This window comes from Oratosquilla oratoria, chromosome 28 (genome assembly GCF_046742065.1).
Source record: "Oratosquilla oratoria isolate Oo_2021 chromosome 28, ASM4674206v1, whole genome shotgun sequence".
Lineage (NCBI taxonomy): Eukaryota > Metazoa > Arthropoda > Malacostraca > Stomatopoda > Squillidae > Oratosquilla > Oratosquilla oratoria.
In genome coordinates this window covers 38,233,307-38,259,683 of record NC_134804.1, presented here as the reverse complement: position 1 = coordinate 38,259,683, position 26,377 = coordinate 38,233,307, and the positions used below count along the sequence as shown (strand labels likewise).

The 26,377-nt window shown below is 40.9% G+C and overlaps 1 protein-coding gene across 5 annotated transcripts; it reads right to left on the bottom strand.

The window, feature by feature from the left end:
- Positions 1–912: 912 nt before the first annotated feature.
- On the bottom strand, positions 913–26,298 carry LOC143040322 (uncharacterized). 5 transcript variants are annotated; one of them, XM_076211227.1, is made up of 4 exons: positions 25,992–26,298; positions 8,426–8,592; positions 6,591–6,711; positions 913–5,456 (listed from the first exon to the last, which is right to left on the bottom strand). In XM_076211227.1, the coding sequence occupies exons 1-4, from the start codon at positions 26,002–26,004 to the stop codon at positions 3,145–3,147; spliced, it is 2,613 nt and encodes an 870-aa protein (XP_076067342.1). In that variant the 5' UTR covers positions 26,005–26,298; the 3' UTR covers positions 913–3,144. The 5 variants fall into 5 exon arrangements, with proteins under 5 accessions (XP_076067342.1, XP_076067343.1, XP_076067345.1 ...); XM_076211228.1 differs by having other exon boundaries at positions 26,063–26,298; XM_076211230.1 differs by having other exon boundaries at positions 26,186–26,294.
- Positions 26,299–26,377: the final 79 nt, after the last annotated feature.

Sequence of the window (26,377 nt, the reverse complement as noted above, 5' to 3'; positions counted from 1 at the left end):
GTTGTCCTTATATGCATGTATTATTCCACAATAGAAAGGAAGAGGGGACAAATACAGTAATCTCTCCCAAACCTGAACTAATTGGGCCACAGGTTATTTGGATTTGAGGAACATTCAGATACATTTCACAAGGACTAGATTTTGTGGCTAAGGTGTTCATGAAGGCATGCACTAGACCACCCTTCATCACACTGACATAAAATTTCCCTCATCTCTAAAGACAGCACTTTCTTGGGTCATTTTGCAGATGGAGGGGCCATATGAATATGATGCAGGTAACAAAGCACACAAACAGAGGCACCTGCAGCCACATTTGCACACACAAAAAACATTCATTGTCAGGGGAACAAGAGAAGTGGGTAAACCCAGTTTCAGCAAGGGTCAAGAAGCACCATGTGTACCATCAGATGTGATGTACAAGGGTACAGGATGGCAGTGAGTTGGAAGTCTAAAAGGAGAGAGGCTGGAGGAAGTGGATAGCTTTAAGTATTAGGTGTTGTATGTGTCAGGAAAGGGAAGAATAGAGGTGGAGGTAATTTGTAGATTGAGAGAAGCATGTAAATGCCTTGGGGGATTAAAGTGTTATGAGAAGTAGGTAACTGAAAATGCTGAAAGTGCTGATGGCACTGTATGGGGCAGACTTGGAATCTGAGAAAGGCAGTGAAGAAAAGTTTAAATGTGTTTGCAATGAAATGTCTGAGAAGTATGGTAAGGGTTATTAGGTTAAATACAGTGAGAAGAGATGGTAGATAGGGCTGATGAAAGATTATTGGAATGGTTTGGACACATGGAAAGAATGAGTGATGAAAGATTGGTAAAAGAGGTGGAGGGTAAGAGGTGAGGGGGGTGACTGAGGATGAGATGGTTGGAAGGGGGCATTGAGCAAGAGAGGAATGTTTGTTGAGCAAGGGAGAGCAAGGGAGAGCCAGGAGATAGGGATGAGTGGAGAATGACTGTGTATGGATGACACTGTTATGCAAGGAAGAGAGGATGGTGGGTAAGAGGTGCTTATGTGTGAATGCCATTTTGACACATCCCACAGGGGATGAGGGGATGGAGGGGGTTGCTGATTAAGTGAAGAGGTCTTGTTGTGGGTGGACTGTGTCTTACTGCCCCAGGGCAGTTGTTGGAGGCAGGAATGACCTGTCATCCATGAGAAGCTGAGATGAGAGGAGTGGAAAGGGTGGGAATAGGTATGTGCCTGTCTTAGCTACCTTCCTTATAAGGGGGAAAAAGCTCTTGATATATAAATAGCTGCAGCACATGGGCAATTCAAACTACAGTACTTGGGGGGGGGATTACTTTTTAGATTTGTGGAGCCTGTTTGGATGATGATGATGAGGTTTGAATAATGGTGGTTCAAATATGACTAGTTTTAGAGGGATCAGTCTGCTAATTGTAGTTGGTAAAGCATGAGACAGTGTTCACTGAGAGGATTAAGAGGGAAACTGAGGTAGTAAGTAGTGTGGGATTAGTAAATCAAGTTTTGGTCAAAGGTATCTTTTGGGTTTCTACAGTGGTGTTAAGAGATGTGTTGCTAATGTATGGAATGGGAAAAGTCTACTAAAAGTGGTCAACAGTTTTTACATGAGTATTAGAGTTTGTGTGGGGGTAGGGAAAGGAGTGGTTTGATGTGAAGCCATGGTTGCTGTACATATGGATGAGGTGATATGAGAGGTAAATGTAACAGTGCTGAACAAGAGTTTGAAGCAGGTAAGTGAGACTGGAAGGAAGTTAGAAACGAGTCATTTGTTATTTGCAGATGACACTGTGCTTGTAGCTGAGGGAAGAGGTGAGACTGAAGCAGTTGGTGATTGATTTTGGGAAGGCAAGTGAGAAAAGAAAACTGAAAGTAAATGTGGGTAAAAGGAGATGAGATGAACATGGGGAGAGGGTGGGAATAAGTTAGTAGTTGAATAGGCAAGAAGCTGAAGGAAATTAAGAGCTTTACATATTCATGGCCACATGTACAAGGGAATGGAGGTGAATTATAGTGAGGTAAGCAAGTAAATGTCTCAGGGGGTTGCGAAGTGTCTTGAAAAATGAGTATCTGAGGATAAATCCAAAAAAGAAAACTGTTACAAGGAGTGATTGTGCCCACAACACTACAGAGCAGACTTGAAATTTGAAGGCGGTAGGAACAACCTACACCTGATACATGGTGGATAGACAGCTGTCGAATACATACATATACCAACAGTTTTTCCCCCTTACAAGGCAGGTAGCCAAAAAACAAAGGCATAAAATACACTCCCACCTATTCCATCCCCACATACTCCACTCCCACTCACCCCCCTCCCTCCCTGGTCAATAGGATTGATTAAAAAATTACTAGGTTTGTTTGAACATATGGAAAGAATGGATGAGGAAAAATTGTGGAAGGCAGAGGTGGATGGAATAAATTTGAGAAGACTGAGAATGAGACAAATGAATGGGATGAAAGGGGTACTGGATACAAGAGGAATGCTTATCTTGCAGGAAAGGGACAGGGCAAGAGATAGGTGTGAATGGATAGGGGGTGCTGAATGGATAAGGAAATGATGTGGCCTGAAGGGATTTCATCTCGCCGGATCTATATTTTCTAAAGTGGATGAGGTGGAAGGATTGCCATGTAGTGAAGTGGTGGGGGAAACCAGATGTCAGCCCTACTGTGGAGGTGTTGTTTTGCTGCATTGACAAAAAGTGGGTGAGGAACAAGGATGGGTATGGATGGGTGTAGGGTGTGAGTGTGTGTGTGTGTGTGAAAAAGGTCATTTTGGTATATGTATGTATATATATTAAGCAATATCAAAAGTTCAAACAACCATTTTACAGTGTGAGATTTGTAAACATGTACAATGTTCTGATTTACAGAATGTCTGTGAAACTAATTTTTTTCAAAAGACAACAGGTAAATGGTGTACATTTTGCCCCCACCCAATGAAAACCATGTAGATGATCATGTGAATTACCAATGAAATCAGTTGTAAAAAAAAAAATAAAAATAAAAGGAACATTTACCAACTTAATGACAAAATCTGAGAAAAATCCCACACATAAAACTGACAAATATACATCCTGACAACTTCAATCAAGATAACAAGGTAATCGGCACCACCACAATAGAGATGCAGTGATAGAGCAACTTAACTACCCCTGTAGATCTTACTTTTTAGGATATGTTATTGTTATACTATATGGTTGCACCTTAGCAAAAGGTTTTTTCTCATCACTATCACAATTCAATTTCACCAAGGTTTTACTACTATTTCTGAGATGCATTTCAACTGGTCCTTTTTCATTCTCTAATGGGCAATTTTCTACTTGAAATTCATTCACTGACTTTACTAGTGTATCCTTCATGTTGCAACTAATGGCACTAAGAGAGTCCGTTTTTGATCCTTCCTTTAGGGACAACACGATATCGGCTGCACATTTTTGGAGAGTTTTTTCACTATTTTCCTGCAACACTACACACTTTTCAGGTTCCTCATCAGAATCACCCGAGTCTTCCATTTCTTTTAATGCTTCCAATACATCATCCAGTTCTTGACTTACCTCCTCAACAACACTTTCATAATTGTCTTCCTCTTCTCTGAACGAGCTCTCTTGTTTGTTACATCCTCTTGGCCTTTTTTTAACCTGACATGACACTTCCTCTGAGACAGAAGTATCGCACTCATTAGCACCACTATCTTTCTGAAATCCATTCCCAGATATTTTTGATTTCTCTGAATCCACGTTCTGAGTATATTTGTTTTGTTCACTATCCTTCTTTGAAATATCACTTTCAGCACTTTTGCCACCTTCAACCAAGACAACCTGGCGTGTTCTGTCTATAGTTTCATCAATTGTCTCTTCTGTTTTCTTGCAATCAACCACAATTTTAATGTTGTCATAGGTAGGTGACTCATTGTGATCTTCCTTTGCAGATCTTGATTTTTTGTTACTGTTCTTCTCTCCTGATGTGTCTTTGTCCTGTGGTACCACTGATGAGGTAAGACTGCCTTTGCAAAGTTCTGCACTGATCTGTTGATCTTGTAGTTTCAACAATTCACCAAGTTTACTGGGATCCTTTAGAGAAGCTAACAACTCCTGGCAGTTTGAAAGGATCCTTTTTTCAAAAAGTTGGAGGTCCACTTTAGAGATGGAAGCTTTATCCTGGATTTGACCTTCACTTTTTGAACATGATTCCTTTTTGTGACTTACGGTGGACAACTCTTTAGAGTGATTATCATTCCTGCTTGATCCCCGACTACAGCTTCCTGGATAATCTGAGCTGCTACTTTCACTTAACACTGGACTCTCATACCTATGAAGTATTAGTTTGTAATTTGTGCAAACCTGTTTTGGTTCACTGTTCATGTCATCATACCGATTCTTCTCAGGGCTAGTGACTCTTGGTCTCTTTGGGCTTCTTTGCCTACTCCTCCTTGGACTTCTGTAGGTGGTTCGTTCAGAGTTGTTGTGCCTCTGCCAGTCATGGCTTCTGACTCCAGGTCTTTCATGACTCCTGTATCTAGGCTGTTCTGGACTGCATCTGGGCCGTTCTGGGCTCCTGTACCTGGGCGGCTCTGGGCTCCAGCGATGGCCTCTTACAGGACTCCTAAGCCTCTCTGAGCCTTTGTGTCCTCTCGCCTGGTTCCTATGCCCAAGTCTTTCAGAGCTCCTAGGGCGAGATTGTGGCTGTTCTGGATTCCATTGCCTAGACTTCATAGGTCTCCAAGATCTAGACCATTCTTTACTCTTTGGTTTGTCACTTTCTAAATTCCTTCCCCTGGTTTGCTCTAGATTATGTTTCCAGTTCTCCTGGCTCCAGTCTCTAACCCTGTCGGGTGTTTTGATTCTTGGAGGATCAGGAGTGAAGTGTCTGGTCTGACTCGTACTTCTAAATTTGTCTTGATCTGTACTCCTATGTCTAGATCTCTCTGGGCTCCTGTAATCATAACACATTGGACTACTATTCCTGCTTTCACTTCTATGCCTATCTCTGTCTGCACTCTTATGTCTTGTCCTACCTGGGCTTCTGTAATCATTTCTATCTAGGCTACTATAGTTTTGTCTCTCAAGACTTCTATGTCTAGAACTTGTGGGGCTTACATGCAATCTCTTTGGGCTTCTATCAAACCTTTCAGATTCTTCACGCCTACTGTTCCTAGAGCTAAGATACCTACTGGCACTGCCAAAGTTCCCACATTCACTGTCAAAGATAGGAGACCCCCTGGAAGTTTCAAATTCCTTGTCATCACACTTATCTACAATACCCTCAATCCTGTTCCTTTCTCTCCGTAGGAATTTTTCAACATCTTTAGCAATCCTGAAATCCTCATTTCCAAGTTCATGAGGATAGTTTTTTCTATTTGGGCCACTCCAAGATTTCCTCTTTAGGTTTCTCTTTTTCACATCACTGTACTGAGCCTCCTCACTCCAAGTGCTGCTCCGACCAAGTAATGCAGTTATAGTATCCTCATCTACACCTGAAAAAAAAACAAGAGAAAAATCATTCAGGACAGCTGAATATACATAAAGACACTGACATACAGAGAATGAGAAGTTTAATTTTTACAGGCATGATAGTGAAAAAAGTACAATATGTCCCCCTTGTGGGATCCAGGGGTGCTGTCCCTGGTGGAGGCCAGGAGGCAACACCCGTGGTGGGGGTCAGGGGGCAACACCCCTGGAAGCCCCAGCACTTTTTCTATTTCAGGTGCATAAGCTGTCTGAGAGGTACTTTTTAGATTTTGTTAAAACAGTTAAGGCAATATGCTGGGTAGTTTTTTTGAATACTTGATGTTCACTTGGATTCCTGTGTTCCTTTCATGACAAATTGGACCACTTGGGGGAACATGTGGCTGGAAAGGGATGAGTAGAGGTGGAGACTGAATATAGATTGAGAGAAACAAGTAAATGCCTTGGGAGACTGAAAAGTGTAATGGATGGGAATGGATGCTAAGAGGAGATTGCATGAGGAAGAGTTTAAATGTGTTTGAGATTTAATGTTTGAGAAGTATGGTAAGGGTTACTTGGTTGATAGAGTGAGAAACGAGAAAGTGAGATAGAGTATTGGGATGGTTTGGAAGAAAAATTAGTAAAAGAAGTGTGGAAAGCAGAGGTGGATGTAGTGAACAGGAGGGGGTTGCCAAGGACATTGAGAGAGAGGGAGATGTCTGTTGAGGGAGGAAGGTTAACCCCTTCCATACGGTGCCGCACACGTAGGCGTCATGGACTTAGATCTCGGTGGCAGCAGCCAATGCCAGCCGTACGACGTGTCGTAATAATACTCGCATCATAAAATATAGTCACTGCTTATATCGATCGTTCTCTCTTCACCCGTGAATTTTGATAACCATAGAAAATGCGATTACAAAAGAATTAGAAAGAATGTCATTATGGAGGGGCGACTACAATAAATATAATCAAGACGCCGATATGGCAGCCTCGCAAATACACTCGCTCCCCATGACGCCTACGTGTGCGGCACCGTATGGAAGGGGTTAAAGACAAAAGATAGGGATGAGTGGAGAATGGCTGTACATGGATGCTGTGATGCATGGGAGTGGGTGAGGAATGGAAGAGTTAGTCTATCTAACTAGAGACAACTGAACACTTACCTTCCCAGTGTCCATACCCTTCCTGCTCATCAAATCTTTGATCACAGCCATCCCATGAATCTCCATTGTGGTCACCTGAATCTTCTATCGGTTCCCAAAATTCATCACCTTGAGTCTCGTCCTGTATTATGTATAATAAAAAATTTACCATTCACATTCCTGAAAGTTACAAAGTCAGAAAGCTACAAATCAGTTGCCATTAGCAACAACTATAACTCTCTCAGCGTATATATTGATGCACAACAACATGTATACAAGGAAGGTAGCCAAGTACCCACTTCCACCAACCACCCTTTCCTCCCTCTCATCTCAGCTCCTCATGGATGATGGGTCATCCATGTATCCTACCCAGTGCCCTGGGTCAGAATCAATGTAGCATGACACATTACATCCACAGCAAGGCATCCATCCCTCTCCATCCCCTCATGTAGAAAAAGAGAAGATGGGGAGAAATCCCTTTGGGCTGTGTCAAGATATAATTCACACAAAACCCTCCCTTCCTTGCATCACATAAATGTAGAACAACAAAACCTCAATTCATCAATTCAGGGCATCCACCAGGTAGCGTAGTGCTTCATTCACATGCTGGTGCCAGCCCACACAGTGTCTCCAAGCAAATGCCCATGCAACCACCTTCCTTACCACTCCAAACAACTCTCAACAGTTTCAATCAACTTGCCCCAGCCATGAATACTGTGAGCATCCCCATTATCCCATACATCAAGGAATTTTCATTTAAGCAATTTTTAATTCAACAATCCATCAGACAACAGGAGAGGACCATTCACAAAGGCCTCATTGGACTTGGACTGGAAGCCTCCTGTAGGTCTTATTGGTCACAGCAGCTGGGGGTGCTTCAGTGTACTTAAGTGCTGCTTGAGGAAGGAGGGAAGTGTGTGGACAAGGGTGAGTCTGAACTTGGTCAGAGTAGACACCATGAGAGGATGGAACCTTTAAATGTACTTTTTGCTTGGTGAAGCTTTTTCAAGTGTACTTGAAAATGTTTCAACAAGCAGAATGTTGTACATTTAATAAAGATTCCATCCTCACATGGAGTCTACTATGACCATTCTGTTAGCAATTGCCATTTTAGAGTATTCATTCATTCTAGTTAGACCTGATAAATTTAGGAGACTTACATAAGATAAGGTGTTGGCATGTGTGTTGGTAAAGGAGTAGGGTGGATTTTCACTTTTACCTCCAATTTTGAGGCTGTGTGCTCCAATGGTTAATGTGGAGCACACACATAGTTTGATCAGACTTATGGGGTGGGGAATTTACTGTTGTAGTGAGGGTGATGTACTCACTCCATTACACCTTTCATGATCTCTCCACAGGGGGCTGGGATTTTTCTTGGGATACTAGGGTTGCAGGAGCTGGGGTGAGTATGGGAGGGGGGGGGTCCAAGTTTGTTGAAGGAGTGTGTGGACTAGGGGGGAAGGACTTGGCTTTTATACTTCAAGTGGTGAGAAAGCTGGGGTGGGGTGTTCTGGTGGTAAAAGTGAGGGGTTGCACAGGGAATTCATGTATCACATGGGTCTCTATCAGTGTGGATCATACTGCTTCCAGTGTGACTCTAGCCAGCAAGATTTTTTTCTAGTGTCCAAAGTATTAGCAGTTGAAACAGCAATTAAAGCATCAATGGTAAAGTACTCATTCCTTATTTTAGGAAGCCTAAACTATGCAAGTTGGAAGTTGTGGCTGATTGAAGGTCACTAGTAGTGTGGAGGCATTTGAGAAAGGAGAAAGAAAGAAAGAAAAAAAAAAAATAATAAGAGAATGAAAGAAAGAGAGGGACCTGACTACAATCCATAACATATTATCAATGAACTCACATTCATATGAGTTTCTTCCACAAGACCCTGATACCTGGAGGCTCCTGGTTTCCTCTGTTTCTTGGCTTTGGCGCTGAACCCATGAAGATAGGGACACTCTTCACCATTCAAACAAAATCCCTTCTTCCAATATCGGCAAGTAATTGATTTCCTGTAATCCATTGTGCCTGAAAAAAATATATATATATATACAATTTTGATCTCTAAACCACAGAGTGCAAATCACACAAAAGGCTTTGAATAAAAAGGGGGCCTAAGTGTTCTTATAATTCTAATGATATTTATGACATCTGAAGAAAGAACAAACATGAAATGATTCTTTGTATAATAGTAATTGGTGCCAATTGGACTAACAGGAAACCAGATGCCCCATAGTGATTGGAATTGGTCCTCTGGCCCAAGCATTGAGCTCTATGAAAAGAAAGTTAGCATGTTGTCTGTGTTGTATCATGTGGAACAGTTTCATGTCACTGATTGCTAGGGGAACACTCTCCAGTTGTTAGCTCTTCTCGTTTGTAAAGATGGAGGAAATAGAGTTGATGTTGAAGGAGAAGGATCTTGGACACTGAAGATTGTTCCACACTGGGGCAAGGCTTATGACAGGGTATACAGGAAGCCACTGTGGAAGGTATTGCAGATATATGGGATAGGTGAAAAGCTTTTATGACCAGTCAAGAGTTTTTACCCCGTCTGGGGTATTGGCTGCTTGTTATTGTGGCAAAGTAGCATGCAGTTGATACTTTAGGGTCTATATGGGCCGCCCCTATGGACCAGAGCCACACATCATTTTGTCTATGATAGAGGAAAACTCTGTTCATAGAGAAATGATGACACTTTTATACTACGACTGTCCCTCCGTTATGCTGTCCTCCAACCCCTTGTTGCTGTCCTGTACCATTTCTCTGAGTATTCCTTTTCTGTGATGGGGGAATTCCCTGTGGTGGGGGAAAAGAATACGGCCACCAAGTATTCCCACTTGGATCGTAAGAGGCAAGAAGAAAGGGACGGGGATTGGGACTAGGCATCCTTCTCCCTGGGGCTGGAAGGCCTCGGACCAGCACCCTAAGGTTTGGGTCTTTTAATGTGTGTGGATATGGTACAGATGAGAGTAAAATGGAAGAGATAGGTAGTATGTTTGTGAGAAGAAAGATGGATGAGTTGGCTTTGAGTGAAATAGTTGAAAGGGAAGGGTGAGTGTATGTTTGGGAGTGTAAGTGGGAGGTTATCAGGAGTGAAGAGAGGGCGAGGGAGGGAAGGGGTGGCTATTCTAGTAAGTGAAGAGATAGGTAAATGGGTAGTGGAGTGGAAGGAGGTTTCCTCAAGGATGATGTGGATGAAGGTGAAACTGGGGAAGGAGATGTGGGTCTTTGTAAGTGCATATGGGTCTGGCAGTGAGAAGAGTGTAGAAGAAAGGGAGGCCTTTTGGATAGATCTAAATGAGTGCATAGAGGATTTGGGAAGAAATGTCAATGTGATGGTACTGGGAGACCTTAATGCTAGGGTGAAATGGTCCAATCGATGGAGTGGTTGGGAAATGTGGAGTTCCAGGAAAGAATCGTAGTGGAGAGTTGATGGTGGAAATGTGTCTAGAAAGAGAGTTGATGATAGCAAATACAGTGTTTCGGAAGAAAGTCAAGCATAAGTACACATGGGAGAGGGTGGTGGAGGGAAGGGTGGTAGATAGAGCGCTAATGGATTATGTAGTGGTAAATAGGATTATGATAGGAAGAGTAAAGGATGTACATGTGCTAAGGGGAGAGTGTGGGGGAATATCAAATCATTTTTTGGTGGAAGGTAAGTTGAAAGTGGAGGATAGATGGAGGAAGAGAAAAGGGACAAAAGGTAGGGAGGTTCTTAGAGTGAACTCCTTGAATGAGAAGGAAAAGGAGAAGGAGTACGGAAAGAAGCTGACGGAGGAGTGGGAGGGAGTAAAGGGTAGAGTAGAGCTGGGTGTGGAGGAGGAATGGGGATGGTTCAAGGAGGGAGTCATAAAGTGTGCAAGGATGGTGTGTGGAACAAGAAGGTCAGGGGGAAATAGAAGAAAGGGTAGTGAATGGTGGGATGAGGAAACAAATAAGGTTGTAGAAGAGAAGAAGCGAGCTTTCACAGATTGGTTACAAAATAGGACAAGGGAGTCATATGAGAGGTACAAAGAATAGAAAAGAGAAGTAAAGCAAAAGGTAAAGGTAGCAAAGAGGAGAGCAGATGTGAAATGGGGTAAGAGTTTGACAGAAAATTTTGAAAGTAATAAAAAGATGTTTTGGAAAGAAATTAAGAGAGGAAGAGGAGGCGAATCAAGTAGAGAAGAAAAGGTAAAAGGTGCAGATGGAGAGATGATAATGGAAAAGGAGGCAGTAAGGGGAAGATGGGCAAAATATTTTAGGGAGTTGCTAAATGTGAAGGAGGATAGGGAAGGAAAGATTGCTGCAGTGGGAAGTGCGAAGAAAATGAGAGTGATGAATGAGGAGAATGGAGGAGAAATAAGGAAGGATGAGGTGAAGGCAGTTGTTAAGATGATCAAAGCAGGTAAGGCACCTGGTCTGGATGGATGCCATGCGGAATGTCTGAAAAAGGGAGGTACAGTGATGGTGGACTGGTTGGTGAGGTTATTTAATGTTTGTTGGAGAGAGGGTAGAGTGCCTGAGGACTGGAGGAGTACCTGTATAGTTCCTCTTTACAAGGGAAGAGGGGACAAGTGTGAATGTAGTAGTTTCAGAGGGATTAGCTTGTTGAGTGTAGTTGGGAAGGCTTATGGGAGGATCTTGATTGAGAGGATTAGGAGAGGAACAGAAGGAGTAATTGGTGAGGAACAGTGTGGATTTAGGACAGGTAGAGGTTGTGTAGATCAGATCTTTGTGGTAAGACAGATATGTGAGAAAGCTATAGGAAAGGGGAAGGATGTTTTATGGGCTTTTATGGATCTGGAAAAGGCTTATGATAGGGTAGACAGGAAGGCACTGTGGGAGGTTATGCAGATTTACGGGATAGGAGGAAAGCTTCTGGGAGCTGTCAAGAGTTTTTATGAGAGTAGTAGAGCTTGTGTCAGGATTGGAAATGGAGAGAGTGAGTGGTTCGAGGTAAAGGTGGGACTTCATCAAGGATGCGTTATGTCGCCCTGGCTGTTCAACTTATACATGGATGGGGTGGTGCGAGAGGTAAATGCAAGGGTAGTGGGCAAGGGATTGGAGATGGTTAAAGAAAATGGAGAAAAGTGGGAGGTGAGCCAGCTGTTGTTTGCGGACGACACTGCGCTTGTGGCAGGATCGGAGGAGGGATTGAGGAAGTTGGTGGCAGAGTTTGGGAGAGTATGTGATAGAAGAAAGCTAAAGATAAATGTGGGTAAAAGTAAGGTGATGAGATGTACAAGGGGTGAAAGTGGTAGTAGACTGGAAGTGAGCATTAAGGGAGAGCGACTGGAGGAAGTGGATAGTTTTAGATATTTGGGTGCAAATGTGGCAGGAAAAGGTGGAGTGAAAGTGGAGGTAGAATGTAGATTGAGAGAAGCGAGTAAATGCCTTGGTGGATTAAAGAGTGTAATGAGGAATAGACATTTGGGAATGGATGCTAAGAGGAGACTATATGAAGGAGTGATTGTGCCAACAGCACTGTATGGGGCAGAAACATGGAACATAAGAGAAGAAGAGAGAAGGAGTTTGAATGTGTTTGAGATGAGGTGTCTGAGAAGTATGATGGGGGTTACTAGGCTAGAGTGAGAAATGAGGAGGTGAGGAGGAGAACAGGGGTGGAAAAGGAGCTGGAAGATAGGGTTGATGAAAGAATATTAGGATGGTTTGGACACATGGAAAGAATGAGTGAAGAAAGACTAGTAAAAGAGGTGTGGAAGGCAGATGTGGAGGGAGTGAACATGAGGGGACGTCCTAGGATGAGGTGGATGGATGGGGTGAAGGAGGCTTTGGGGAAGAGGGGAATGTCTGTTGAGGAAGGACGGGAGAGGACAGAAGACAGGGGTGAACGGAGAATGGTTGTATATGGATGATGTTGTGATTGCATGAGGTGGAATGGGCGAGTGGATGGGGGGTGAGGTAGTATGTGTGAGCAAAATTTGACGCAGCCCGAGGGGATTTCTCCCCGTCCTCTCATTTTATGCAATGGGGGGACGGAGAGGGGGGGTCGCCGATTTAATGAAGCGGCCTTGCTGTGGATGTGCTGTGTCTTGCGACACTGCTTCTGACCCAGGGCAGTGGACAGGTGCAGGGATGACCCGTCATTCAGGAGGTGCTAAGATAAGAGGGAGGGTGGATGGGTGTGGAGTGTATTCAGGGATGGAATGGGTGGGAATGATTTTATGCCTTTTTCTTTTTGGCTACCCCCCTTGTAAGGGGGAAAAAGCCTTGGTATATGTATGTATGTATGTAGTGGAGCTTTTGTGTTAGGATCAGAAATGGGGAGCAAATGGTTTGAGGTGGGACTTTGCCAGGGATGAGTTGTCATATTGGCTGTTCAATTTATACATGGATGGGGTGGTGCAAGGGTAATGGGTCGGGGATTGGAGATGGTTAAAGAAAATGGAGAAAAGTGGGAGACAAGCCAGTTGTTGTTTGCCGATGACACTGTAAGAGAATCAGAGGAGGGATTGAGTAAGTTAGTGACAGAGTTTGGGAAGGTGTGCAAAAGAAGGAACTTGAAGATGTGGGTTACGAGATGTACAAGGGGAAAGAATGGTAATAAATTGGAAGAGAGTATTAAGGGAGAGAGACTGGAAGATGTGGACAGTTTTAGATACTTGGGTGTGAATGTGGCAGGAAAAGGAGGAGTGGAGGTAGAATGTAGACTGAGAGAAGTAAATGCCTTGGAGGATTAAAAAGTGTAATGAGAAAGACATTTGGGAATGGATGCTAAGAGGAAGGTATTGCAGATATATGGGATAGGTGAAAAGCTTTTATGGGCAGTGATAGTGCTGACAGCACTGTATGGGGCAGAAACATAGAACATAAGAGAGGAAGAAAGGTGGAGTTTGAATGTGTTTGAGATGAGGTGCCTGAGAAGTACGATATGAGTTACTGGGCTGGATAGTGAGAAACAAGGTGATTCCCACCAATAAAAATGTATATTACGTTGATGTATCATAATTTACATTATTAATATTCATTTTTCTATTGATATATTGCTTAGGTGAGCACTTCTGGAGATTTATCAATTTTTCCATGCAAGAACTGTTAACCAATGCAAGTCACCCCAAGAACATCTGAATAAGCCAATATCAATGTATTCATACAAGATTAAGACAGAAAAGAAGGAACTACAGTCTTTTTGCCCCCAGTCAGTCCACCCCACATGCAGTTGTTTCGCCCCACCTTCAGTCGTTTCACCCCAAATGAGGCAAATAATTTAACCCTTGGAGATGCAAGTTTAACCATAGTAGGCTACCATGGTTACTGTAGTCTCTTTCAACTGTGGTTGCATGCTAGACTTTTGTTTTCAGACCTTTCATCCTGCAATCTGTTGCCATTAGTAAAGCTACCATCAACTCCTTTTTTGGCATTTAGTGTAATATGCATTCTAAAAGCTTTTATTCCATGTATTCTCTCAATTTATCCTATTACTATGATGACTGATTCTACATGTTCTATGCACTATAAAATATAAGCCTCTCTTTACAGTACTATGATGACGTAATAGAAGCCAGTTTGCCTCACTTTTGGCCCTGCTGCATTCATGGCAATGGTGAGGAAAAAAAAAGAAGGAAAAAAAAAAAATCGAATATGGAGAAATTGGGGTATTCCCAACAAGATGCTGGATTGGTTTCCTGTCCAGGTAATGCCCCCAAAGTGTGTAGTGTTATGTTATGTCATGGAGGTAAAAAATTTTTTTATCTCCACCATGGTTACCCAGACAAGAACTATACAGGTCATTTTGGTGCCCAAAGAAGCCTCACAAAGCAGGGACATTGCTAGCCTGACATTATAGGCCTCCTGACAGCATGAAAAACCTGACGTTTTTTCTGTCAACCTGCATTTTGCCCCTCCACTAGCTACATCTCAAAGGGACCAATTTAATTTGCTAAGGCTTTTGGAACTAAAATGGTGCTCTCTGTCATGTCTGACTGCACAAGTCTTGATCCCATTGAAGACACTTATTTATATATTTTTAATATTTTTACAAAATTCATACTACCAGTTGCATTCTTCATGCTACTGGTAGTATGAAAAACCAGTGTATGTCTATACAAATACATGCAACAAAAAATATTTTTTAATTGTAAAAACAAATTTTTGGCCAAGATACTGCAAGATCCATTTAAATTTGCTTTATCCTATTTTAATGAGACGCAATTTTAAAAATGCAATCTATAGTATGCTATCTGGGAGACTAAATCTATTTTTACTCAACCAAAATGAGTATTTTGAACCCTCTTAATCTTTAATTAAAAAAATACAAAGCATATACAACTTCTTACTCAGTTCTGGATGAGTACACACAATTACTAGTCATTGGCTATTAATTTAACTGTAATACTGTATGTATCTCTCTTACAAATGTACACTGTACCTGTAAATAGCCAATTATGTCATTAATTACATAATAAATTGAAATTGTAATTACAACTAAGCAACTGAAAAGTTCAGATAAACACAACAATGACAAGCTAGTCTGGTTCCCTCTCCTACAGCCGCCACACTAGGATGAATTATTGACCAGGATGTAGACCATGTGGTATAGGTAGAAGCTTGGAGGAAGCAATCAGTCACAAGGATGGCCTACAACCAATGAAATAATATTGATCACCAGAAGAGCATACTTTTTGCTGAATGCATTTGGAGCAGGCTTTGAGTTGTTTTCTTGATTTTCTACCCTCATTAAAAGCATCCCCAAGATTGATGCCTTTACGTACTTCGTCAACTGAAGTCTCCTTAGTTTGCCTTCTGAAACTAAATGAACACTCAGTTTGGTGACATTTCCAGGTTAATTAGCACCTGCCACATCCATGGTGATTTAAAGCACTGTTTGTTCATATGAAACATAAAAACTGCTGGTGGCTATTTACCTGAGCTAATCCAGGTACCATCAATATATGCAACAAGAAGTTCTAATTCCCGAGAGGATGCTTTTGCTTTCAGTTCATCAAAAGCAATGGGAATAATTTCCAAAGGCAAGAATGGCCAATACCCCATCTGGGGTATTGGCTGCATGTTGTTGTGGCAAAGTAGCATGCAGTTGATACTTTAGGGTCTACATGGGGTCCCCCTTTGGACCAGAGCCAAACTGTGATAGAGGAGGACTCTGCTCATAGAGAAAGGATGAAACTTTTATTATACTGCTACTGTCCCTTCGTTATGCTGTCTCCCAACTCCTTGTTGCTGTCCTGTACCATTTCTCTGAATTTAATTTCCTTGTTTCGCTACCCTGTGGTGGACGGAAAAGAATGCTGCCACCAAGTATCTCCACTTGGATTGTAAAAGGCGAGAAAAATGGGACCAGGCATTGTAAAAGGCAAGAAAAATGGGACCAGGCATCCTTCTCCCTGTAGGCCCACAGGGGACATTCCTCAAAAAAGTAAAGGCATATGAGTTTTCCAACCAGCACCCTAAGGTTTGGGTTTTTTTAATGTGCATGGATGTGGTACACATGAGAGTAAAAGGGAAGAGATAGGTAGTATGTTTGTGAGAAGAAAGATGGATGTGTTGACTTTGAGTAAAACTAAGTTGAGAGGGAAGGGCGAGTGTGAGTCTGGGAGTGTAGTTGGGAGGTTCTCAGGAGTGAAGAGAGGGCGAGGGAGAGAAGGGATGGCTATACTAGTAAGTGAAGAGATAGGGAAACACATAATGGAGTGGAAGGAGGTTTCGTCAAGGATAATGTGAATGAGGGTGAAACTGGGAGAGGAGATGCGGATTTTTGTAAGTGCATATGGTAGTGAGAAGAGTGTAGAAGAAAGGGAGGCTTTCTGGATTAGGGAGGAACGTCAATGTAGTAGTATTGGGAGACCTTAATGCTAGGGTAGGAAATGAACCAATTGATGGAGTGGTTAGGAAATGTGAAGTTCCAGGAAAGAATCGTAGTGGAGAGTTGATGGTGGAAATGTGTCTAGAAAGAGAGTTGATGATAGCAAATACAGTGTTTTGGAAGAAAGTCAAGCTTAAGTACACATGGAAGAGGGTGGTGGATGGAAGGGTGGTAGATAGAGCATTAATGGACTATGTAGTGGTAGATAGGAGTATAATAGGAAGAGTTAAGGATGTACTGTACATGTGCTAAGATGAGAGAGTGGGGGAATATCAGATAAGTTTTTGGTGGATGAGATTGGAGGATAGATGGAGAAAGAGGAAAAGGACAAAAGGTAGGAAGGTGTTTCCAGTGAACTCTTTAAATGAAAAGGAGAAGGAGTACAAGAAGAAGCCAAGAGAGGAGTGGGAGGGAGTGAAGGAGGAATGGGGATGTTTCAAGGAGGGAGTCATAAGGTGTGCAAAGATGGTGTGTGGAACAAGAAGGACAGGTGGAAATAGAAGGAGGGGTAGTGAATTTTGGGATGAGGAAACAAAGAAGGTTATAGAAGAAAGCTTTCACAGATTGGTTACAAAATAGGATGAGGGAGTCATATGAGAGGTACAAAGAAAAGAGAAGAGAAGTAAAGCACAAGGTAAAGGAGGCAAAGAGGAGAGCAGGTGTGAAATGGGGTAAGAGTATGACAGAAAATTTTGAAAGTAATAAAAAGATGTTTTGGAAATAAATTAAGAGAGGGGGTGAATTAAGTAAAAGGTGCAGATGGAGAGATGATAATGGAAGAGAAGGCAGTAAGGGGAAGATGGGCAAAGTATTTTAGGGAGTTGCTAAATGTGAAGGAGGATAGGGAGGGAAAGATAGTTGTAGTGGGAAGTGCTAAGAAAATGACCATAATGAGTGAGGAAAATGGAGGAGAAATAAGGAAGGATGAAGTGAAGGCAGTTAAGATGATGAGAGCAGGTAAGGCACCTGGTCTGGATGGATGCCATGCAGAATGTCTAAAAAAAAAGGAGGTACAGTGATGGTGGACTGGCTGGTAAGGTCATTTAATGTTTGCTGCAGAGAGGGTAGTGCCAGAGGACTGCCTGTATAGTAGTGATGTACCGAAGCTTCGGTATCGGTATCGGTAAATATCAGTTTATTTTCAAGCTATCGGTATCGGTAAAATAGAAGGTATTGGTATATCGGTATCGGTATTGAAAAATAAATACCGATACCTTGAGAGAAAATTTAAGTTAAATTACTTTCATTCATGAAACAAATAAATAATTATATAAATATATAAAGTAAAGGGTGTCTTTCACGCCATGTGGTTGTGGAATCATTTGCGTCTTATGTAAGAAGAGAAGAGAGCTAGCTGATGGCTATTATCCTATTACCCTTTTCGATCTCATTCTTAATATTTATCTATTGTAATTATTTATTTATATTTAATATTTGAACTTGCATTTTTCAGATAGTCAATATTGTGATAAATTTATTAAATTACAATTAGAATTGCCAGAATTAGCAATAATGCCTAAGTCAAAGCAAAGTGTTATATGGAATCTAGTGACAGTATGCAAAGATGATTCTTCAAAAGTATCCTGTAATTTCTGTAATACAATATTAAGCAGAGGAGGAATAAACAGGCAAACCCAAACAACAACAAATATTAGAAAGCATCTTCAACATAAACATCCTGATGAGTTTGGAAATGCCGAATTGGAGCAGAAAAAAGCAGCTGAATCAAACCCAACACTTGCCTCATTCTTAAATGTTCCACCTACCAAAAAGCTAAAAATTTCAACTTCAACTTCTAGTCAAAGTCAAACAGGCTGTTCAAGTGCAAAACAGGTATCTCAACAGCCAACTCTTGAAGCTACTCTCCAGTACAAAAAGATTTGGGACATCAACAGTGCTCCAGCAAAAGAGGTACACAAATATATTGCTGAAATGATCACAATAGATTGTCAACCTATATCTATTGTAGAAGATCTGGGATTTGCTAGGCTCCTTAATCACTTAAAACCAAACTATAAGATCCCAAGCAGGAAATACATCTCTAACACAACTATCCCAGAGCTTTATGAAAAAGTGCACAATAAAGTACAAGGCATTGTGAGCAATGCGCAAAATATCGGTATCGGTAACCCATTAAATTCCTGTATCGGTATCAGTATCGGTATCGGTAAAATGCTAAAAAAAAATATCGGTATCGGTATCGGTAAAAATTTTGGTTCTGGCACATCACAGATTGGTTACAAAATAGGATGAGGGAGTCATATGAGAGGTACAAAGAAAAGAGAAGAGAAGTAAAGCACAAGGTAAAGGAGGCAAAGAGGAGAGCAGGTGTGAAATGGGGTAAGAGTATGACAGAAAATTTTGAAAGTAATAAAAAGATGTTTTGGAAATAAATTAAGAGAGGGGGTGAATTAAGTAAAAGGTGCAGATGGAGAGATGATAATGGAAGAGAAGGCAGTAAGGGGAAGATGGGCAAAGTATTTTAGGGAGTTGCTAAATGTGAAGGAGGATAGGGAGGGAAAGATAGTTGTAGTGGGAAGTGCTAAGAAAATGACCATAATGAGTGAGGAAAATGGAGGAGAAATAAGGAAGGATGAAGTGAAGGCAGTTAAGATGATGAGAGCAGGTAAGGCACCTGGTCTGGATGGATGCCATGCAGAATGTCTAAAAAAAAAGGAGGTACAGTGATGGTGGACTGGCTGGTAAGGTCATTTAATGTTTGCTGCAGAGAGGGTAGTGCCAAAGGACTGCCTGTATAGTTCCACTTTACAAGGGAAAAGAGGACAAGTGTGAGTGTAGTCATTTCAGAGAGATTAGCTGGTTAAGTGTAGTTGGGTTTATGGGAGGATCTTGATTGAGAGGATTAGGAGAGGAACAGAGGGAGTAATTGGCAAGGAACAGTGTGAATTTAGGAGAGGTAGAGGTTGCGTAGGTCAGATTTTTGTGGTAAGACAGATGTGAGAAAGCTATAGGAAAAGGTAAGGATGTTTTTTTGGCTTTTATGGATCTGGAAAAGGCTTGTGACGAGGTAGAGATGAAGGCACTGTGGGAGGTTTTCCAGGATTAGAACCGGAGAGAGTGAGTGGTTCGATGAGAGCAGGTGGAACTTCGTCAGGGATGTGTTATGTCGCCCTGGCTGTTCAACTTATACATGGATGGGGTGGTGCGAGAGGTATATGCAAAGGTGGTGGGTCAGGGATTGAAGATGTTTAAAGAAAATGGAGAAAAGTGAGAGGTGAGTCAGCTGTTGTTTGCGGATGACACTGCACTTGTAGCAGGATCAGAGAAGGGATTGAGGAAGTTGGTGACAGTGTGTGAAAGAAGTTGAAGATAAATGTGGGTAAAAGTAAGGTGATGAGATGTACAAGGGGTGAAAGTGGCAGCAGACTGGAAGTGAGCATTAAGGGAGAGCAACTGGAGGAAGTGGATAGTTTTAGATACTTGGGTGCAAATGTGACAGGAGTGGAGTGGAGGTGGAGGTAGAATATAGATTGAGAGAAGCGATTAAAAAGTGTAATGAGGAATAGACATTTGGGAATGGAGGATAAGAGAAGATTGTAAGGAACAAAAGTGAAGAAGAGAAAAGGAGTTTGAATGTGTTTGAGATGAGGTGTCTGAGAAGTATGATAGGGGTTATTAGGCTGGATAGTGAGAAATGAGGAGGTGAGGAGGAGAACAGGGGTGGTAAGGGAGTTGGGAGATAGGGTTGATGGTTTGGACACATGGAAAGAATGAGTGAAGAAAGACTAGTAAAAGAGGTATGGAAGGCAGATGTGGAGGGAGTGAACATGAGGGGGCGACCTAGGATGAGATGGATGGATCGATGGGGTAAAAGGGGCTTTGGGGAAGAGGGGAATGTCTGTTGAGCAAGGATGGGAAAGGACAGAAGACAGGGGTAAATAGAGAATGGTTGTATATGGATGATGTTGTGATGCATGAGGTGGAATGGGTGGGGGATGGAGGGTGAGGTTGTATGTGTGAGAAAAATTAGACGCAGCCCGAAGGGATTTCTCCCTGTCTTTTCTTTTTCTGCATGAAGGGACAGAGAGGGCGGGTGGTCGCCAATTTAATGAAGTGGCCTTGCTGTGGATGTGCTGTGTCTTGCAACACTGCCTCTGACCCAGGGCAGTGGACAAGGTGCAGGGATGACCCATCATCCAGAAGGTGCCAAGATGAGAGGGGGCATTACGTGGACAGGAAACCAATCCAGCATCTTGTTGGGAATACCCCAATTTCTCCATATTAGATTTTTTTTTTACCTCACCACTATCATGAATGCAGGAGGGCCAAAAGTGAGACAAACTGGCTTCTATCATGTCATCAAAGTAATGTAAAGAGATGCTTATTTTTTATAGTGCATAGAACATGTAGTGGGGGAATATTATTTGACTAGGAAAAAATAACAGAAAGAAAAAACAATGTAGAATCAATTATGATAAAGTTGAAAGCAATTACATGAAAAGTAGAAAATTTGTAGTAGTGTATATTCCCCCCCTCCAAAACACAGTCCTGGACAGAAAGCGATCATTTCAAACTGTTGCAAGATACAAAATATGAACTAACTAATATACTGAAAGAACGAGGAAATATAGTAATTATGGGTGATTTCAATTCAAAAGAAATGTGCTGGGAAGAAATGACTGTGAAGGGTGGAGAAGACCTCTGGGGCAACATACTACTCAATATGACCATTGAATACACAATGACTCAGTGGATAAAAGAAAATACCGAATAGAGAAACAATGAAGAACCATCAGAAATTGTGGACAGAATTGATTATATGTGCTAATAGAATTCAAACTAAAAGAGCAAATGGACTAAAGAAGAAATTAGAAACATAGAAAAGGAGAACAAAATGAATTTTGAGAAACTTAAACAATTCTATTGTAACGCAAACTGGAAAAATTCCTAAATGAAGAAACAAGGATGGAAAAGAAATGGAATATACTAAAAGAGTGAACAAATATGTACCACAACAAAAAATGTAGTAGAGACAAAGTTTTGGGGGTAGCCAAAAAGAAATAGGCATAGAAACCACTCCCACCCATTCCATCCCCTACATATTCCACTCACCTTCACCCTCCTCATCTTGGCACCTCCTGGATGATGGGTCATCCCTGCATCTTGTCCACTGTCCTGGGTCAGAAGTAGTGTTGCAAGACACAGCACATACATAGCAAGGCCGCTTCATTAATTCGGTAACCCCCCTCTGCGTCCCCTCATGCAGAAAAGGAGAAGATGGGGAGAAATCCCCATCTCCAATTATTTCTCATACATACTTCCTCACCCCCCATCCCCCACCCACTCCCCCTCATGCATCACAGCATCATCCATACACAACCCTTCTCAATTCACCCCTATCTTCTGTCCTCTCCTGTCCTTCCTCAACAGACATTCCCCTCTTTTGTAATGCCCCTTTTTACTCCATCCATCCATCTCATAATAGGACCTCTGCCTTCCACACTTCTTTTACTAATCTTTCTTCACTCATTCTTTCCATGTGTCCAATAAATCCTAATACTCTTTCATCAACCCTATCTCCCAACTCCCTTTCCACCCCTGTTCTCCTCCTCACCTCCTCATTTCTCACCCTATCTAGCCTAGTAACCCCTATCATACTTCTCAGACATTTCATCTCAAACACATTCAAACTCCTTCTCTCTTCCTCTCTTATCTTCCATGCTTCTGCCCTGTACAGTGCTGTTGACACAATCACTCCTCCATATAACCTCCTCTTAGCATCCATTCCCAGATGTCTATTTTTCATTACATTTTTTAATCCACCAAGACATTTACTCACTTCCCTCAGTCTATATTCTACCTCCACCCTCAATCCTCCCTTTCCTGCCACATTCGCACCCAAGTATCTAAAACTATCCACTTCCTCCAGTATCTAAAACTATCCACTTCCTCCCTTAATGCTCACTTCCAGCCTGCTGTCACTCTCTCCCCTTGTACATCTCATCACCTTACTTTTGCCCACATTCATCTTCAGCTTCCTTTTTTCACACGCCTTCTCAAACTGTCACTAACTTCTTTAATCCCTCCTCTGAGGTTGTTTGCTGTCATCAGCAAACAACAACTGGTTTATTTCCCACTTTTCTCCATTTTCTTTCACCATCTCCAACCCCCGACCCACTACCCTTGGATTCACCTCTTGCACCACCCCATCCATGTATAGATTGAACAGCCAGGGCAACATAACACATCCCTGACAAAATACCACCTTTACCTCTCCATTTCTAATCCTAACAAGTTCTGCTCCTCTCATAAAAACTCTTGACTCCTCTTAATAGCTTACCTCCTATCCCATATATCTGCAGTACCTCCCACAGTGAGGAGGTATGTATAAGAAATAAATTGACGCAGGACAAAGGGATTTCTCCCCGTCTTCTCCTTTTCTGCATGAGGGGACAGAGAGGGGGGGGGGTTGCCGAATTAATGAAGTGGCCTTGCTGTGGATGTGCTGTGTCTTGTGACACTGCTTCTGACCCAGGGCAGTGGACAGGATGCAGGGATGACCCATCATCCAGGAGGTGCCAAGATGTGAGGGAGGGAAGAGGAGTATGTAGGGGATGGAATGGGTGGGAGTGGTTTCTATGCCTTTTTCTTTGTGGCTACCTCCCATGTTAGGGGGAAAGAGACCTTTGGTATGTGTATGTAAATGTATATGTATGTAAAAAATAAACAAGAAATAGAAAAGCTGCACCAGGGAAATTATGAATATACAGAAGAACTAGAAATGGCTAAAATTATGAGTAATTATTTCAAATCTGTATTCACAATTGAAAATTCACCTAACTGTGTGGGAATAGAGAGAAATAAGTGCAACACAGAGGGAAATTAGTGACCAAATAAAAAAACATTAATGTCAGAAAATCACATGGTTCGGATGGAATTGCAAATTGGATACTGAAAGAATGCATAGGAGTTAACGGCCAAAATATACAATATACTGTAATTAAATATGCAAAGAAGGAAGGGTACCACAGAACTGGAAAAATGCAAATATTGTACCAATATATAAAGGAGGAAACAAGGAAGATCCAACCAACTACAGACCAGTCTCCCTAAGAAGTACAGTAGCAAAAATATGTGAAAAAGTTTCAAAAGCAGATGGGTTAAAAATCTGGAAGAAAAGACTATACTGAATCCAAATCAATTTGGATTTAGACAAGGAAGATCATGTACAACAAACCTCATCTGCTTCTATTCGAGACTAATAGAATTAATACAAGAAAAGGATGGATGGGTGGACCTACAAAAAGTATTTGATAAGGTACCACACAGGAAAATAATAAGAAAAATAGAATCAATAGGTGGCATCAGAGGAAAATTATTCTCACTGACTGTGAAAAAAATTAGGGTAGTAATTAGGGACAAATACTCGAATTAGGACAAGATGATATTGGTGTCCCGCAAGGTTCGGTACTGGCTCCAATCATGTTTGCCATATATATAAATGACATGGATGAAGGAGTAGTGTTATATGAATTTCTTCACAGATGACGCAAAAATACTAAAGAAAGTAAGAACAGAAGAGGATTGTGAATCATTACAGTTAGACCTGGACAAAATCTGGAAATGGAAACAAAAGTGGATTGTGAACTTCAATATCAAGAAGTGTAGTATAATGGAGTTTGGAAAAAGTAGAAATAATGTCAAGAAACTATAAAATTAGTGAAGAAATTAAAAAAGTGAACTCGGAAAGAGACCTTGGAGCAATAATCAGCAAAGACATGACACCGGACAAACATATCAATAAAATAGTCGGAGAAACCTTCAACCTATTAAAGTCAATGAAAGTAGCATTTGACTACTTGTATGAGGAAATTATTTTAAAAATATTAGTTACACTAATAAGACCAAAACTGGTGTATGCAGCAACACTATGGTCACCCAGTACTAAAATGAATATAAAGAAATTAGAAAGAATACAAAGACCAACGACAAAGTTGGCACCAACTCTCTCCAAATTAACATATGAACAAATATTGTCCAAATTGGAATTACTAACTTTGGAACAAAGAAGAGAAAGAAGAGATCTGCTGACTATTTATCATGAAAGGAATGGAAATCCTACATAGGAATGATTTACTAAAATGGGACACAAAAAGAAACTAAAAAAGGATCATTATAGAAGGGATCGGAAAAAAAGTTTCCCACGTAGAGTACTGGACACCTGGAATAATTTAGATAAAGAAACAGTGTGTACAAACACTATTCAAGATTTCAAGAAAAAACTTGATGTTGAAAGATACAAAGACGGCTCACCACGAGCATAGCTCCCTTCCCATATAATACAACTAGGCAAATACAAAGTTTATTGGGTATTATTTTAATTGTGCATATCTATGCGATATAACATTAGAAAATTAAATATTAATTTTTAAATTATAATACATGATTGTAACATATGATTTTCTCGGCAGAAATAAATAACAAAAAACAATAACAATCTGGCCTTCAACATCCATGATGACGATGACGACCCTGATCATTTTTATCATTTGAGGTACCAAATTACTAAAAATAGGTTATGTTAGGTAAGGGAAGGTAAGATAGGTTAGAATAGATGAATTTATCCTTTCATTTCTTTGACCTCGGCATCTATCAAAACAAACATGGTGTATCATTCAACCACGACTTCATTTGTTAATAACTTAGTTTTAGCGACTTTTTTTATAAAATAAATAGATGTCTGCCAACAAAATCACATATTACATTGATGTATTATAATTTACAAAATTAATAATTAATTTTCTATTGCTATATTGCATAGGTGCGCAATTCTAAAAAATTACCATTTATTTTATTTCTAAAACCCAGAATTCTCATAAGGATCAATAAACTAATTTGAATTTCTATTTTTCATTGGGGGGGGAGGCAAAATGATTTGCCTTGTGTGGGGCAAAACAACTGCATGTGGGTGAACTGACTGGAGGAAAAAGGACCATAGGATGAAATTACTTGATACTGAAGAAGCACCCCTTACGGGCACAAGTGACAAGACTCACTTGCCTCTAATAATATCTTGATTTACAATCACTAAATTATTTTTTTTAACAATTTATTTTTTCTGTGGAATGGGTATATTTATATTAGGTTTAGTTATGTTATGAATTATTTTGATAACTATAGTTTCATATAAAATATATATGCTTGTGTGATTCTGCAATTTTAGTTTTTACCATAAAGAGATTGGTGGATATATAAATGGATGCTTAGAGAGACACAGACACTTACTTGTTTCCCCTAAGCCTAAGCCAATACCAAATAGTGAACCTAATCCAATAATCAATAACATGCAAACATTTTTTTATGTTTTGCATTTCAAAGATATATTTTTCATGTGGAGTGTTATGGTTAGGTTAGGTATTTCCTAAAGTTTGGTGTTTCTTATGGTTAAGTTAGGTTATGTTAGGTTAAAAGCTATTGAACAGCCCAAGTTTCCTGTAAATATCCATGTTTGCTTGATTTTGGAATTTTATAGTTAAATCTGGTTATATGTTAAAGCACAATCCCACAAATTCTATTCCATGAACAAATGCCACGTTATATAAATATACATACATATACATGTTCCAGCTGGCTCGTTACTTACCAACCAAACACATTACTACGTAGTACCCATGTAATTAATTTCCCACCATAAGCAACAATGTGCAAACTAACCATGTATAAGTATTGACACGATTAAACTTGTTTGCTTCACAGTTCACTTCTATTAATTTTTACGTTATGCTACATTATCTCTATGCAGTAAGTCAGTACACAATTTATGATAGCGAATAACACCTTCACTTTCTTTACAATTATAATTCCCTGTTCTCCTCTAAAGTTCTTTGGCGCCAACCAATCTACTTTCTTGTGTCCCACAGGCTCATAAACAAGGATGCCGCGATTGCCTCAAAACAACTGACGTCACAGTTCCACAAGTGATCCTTCAGACGGGAAAGTTCGTCGATAGCAAGTACACTAATTCGGTCG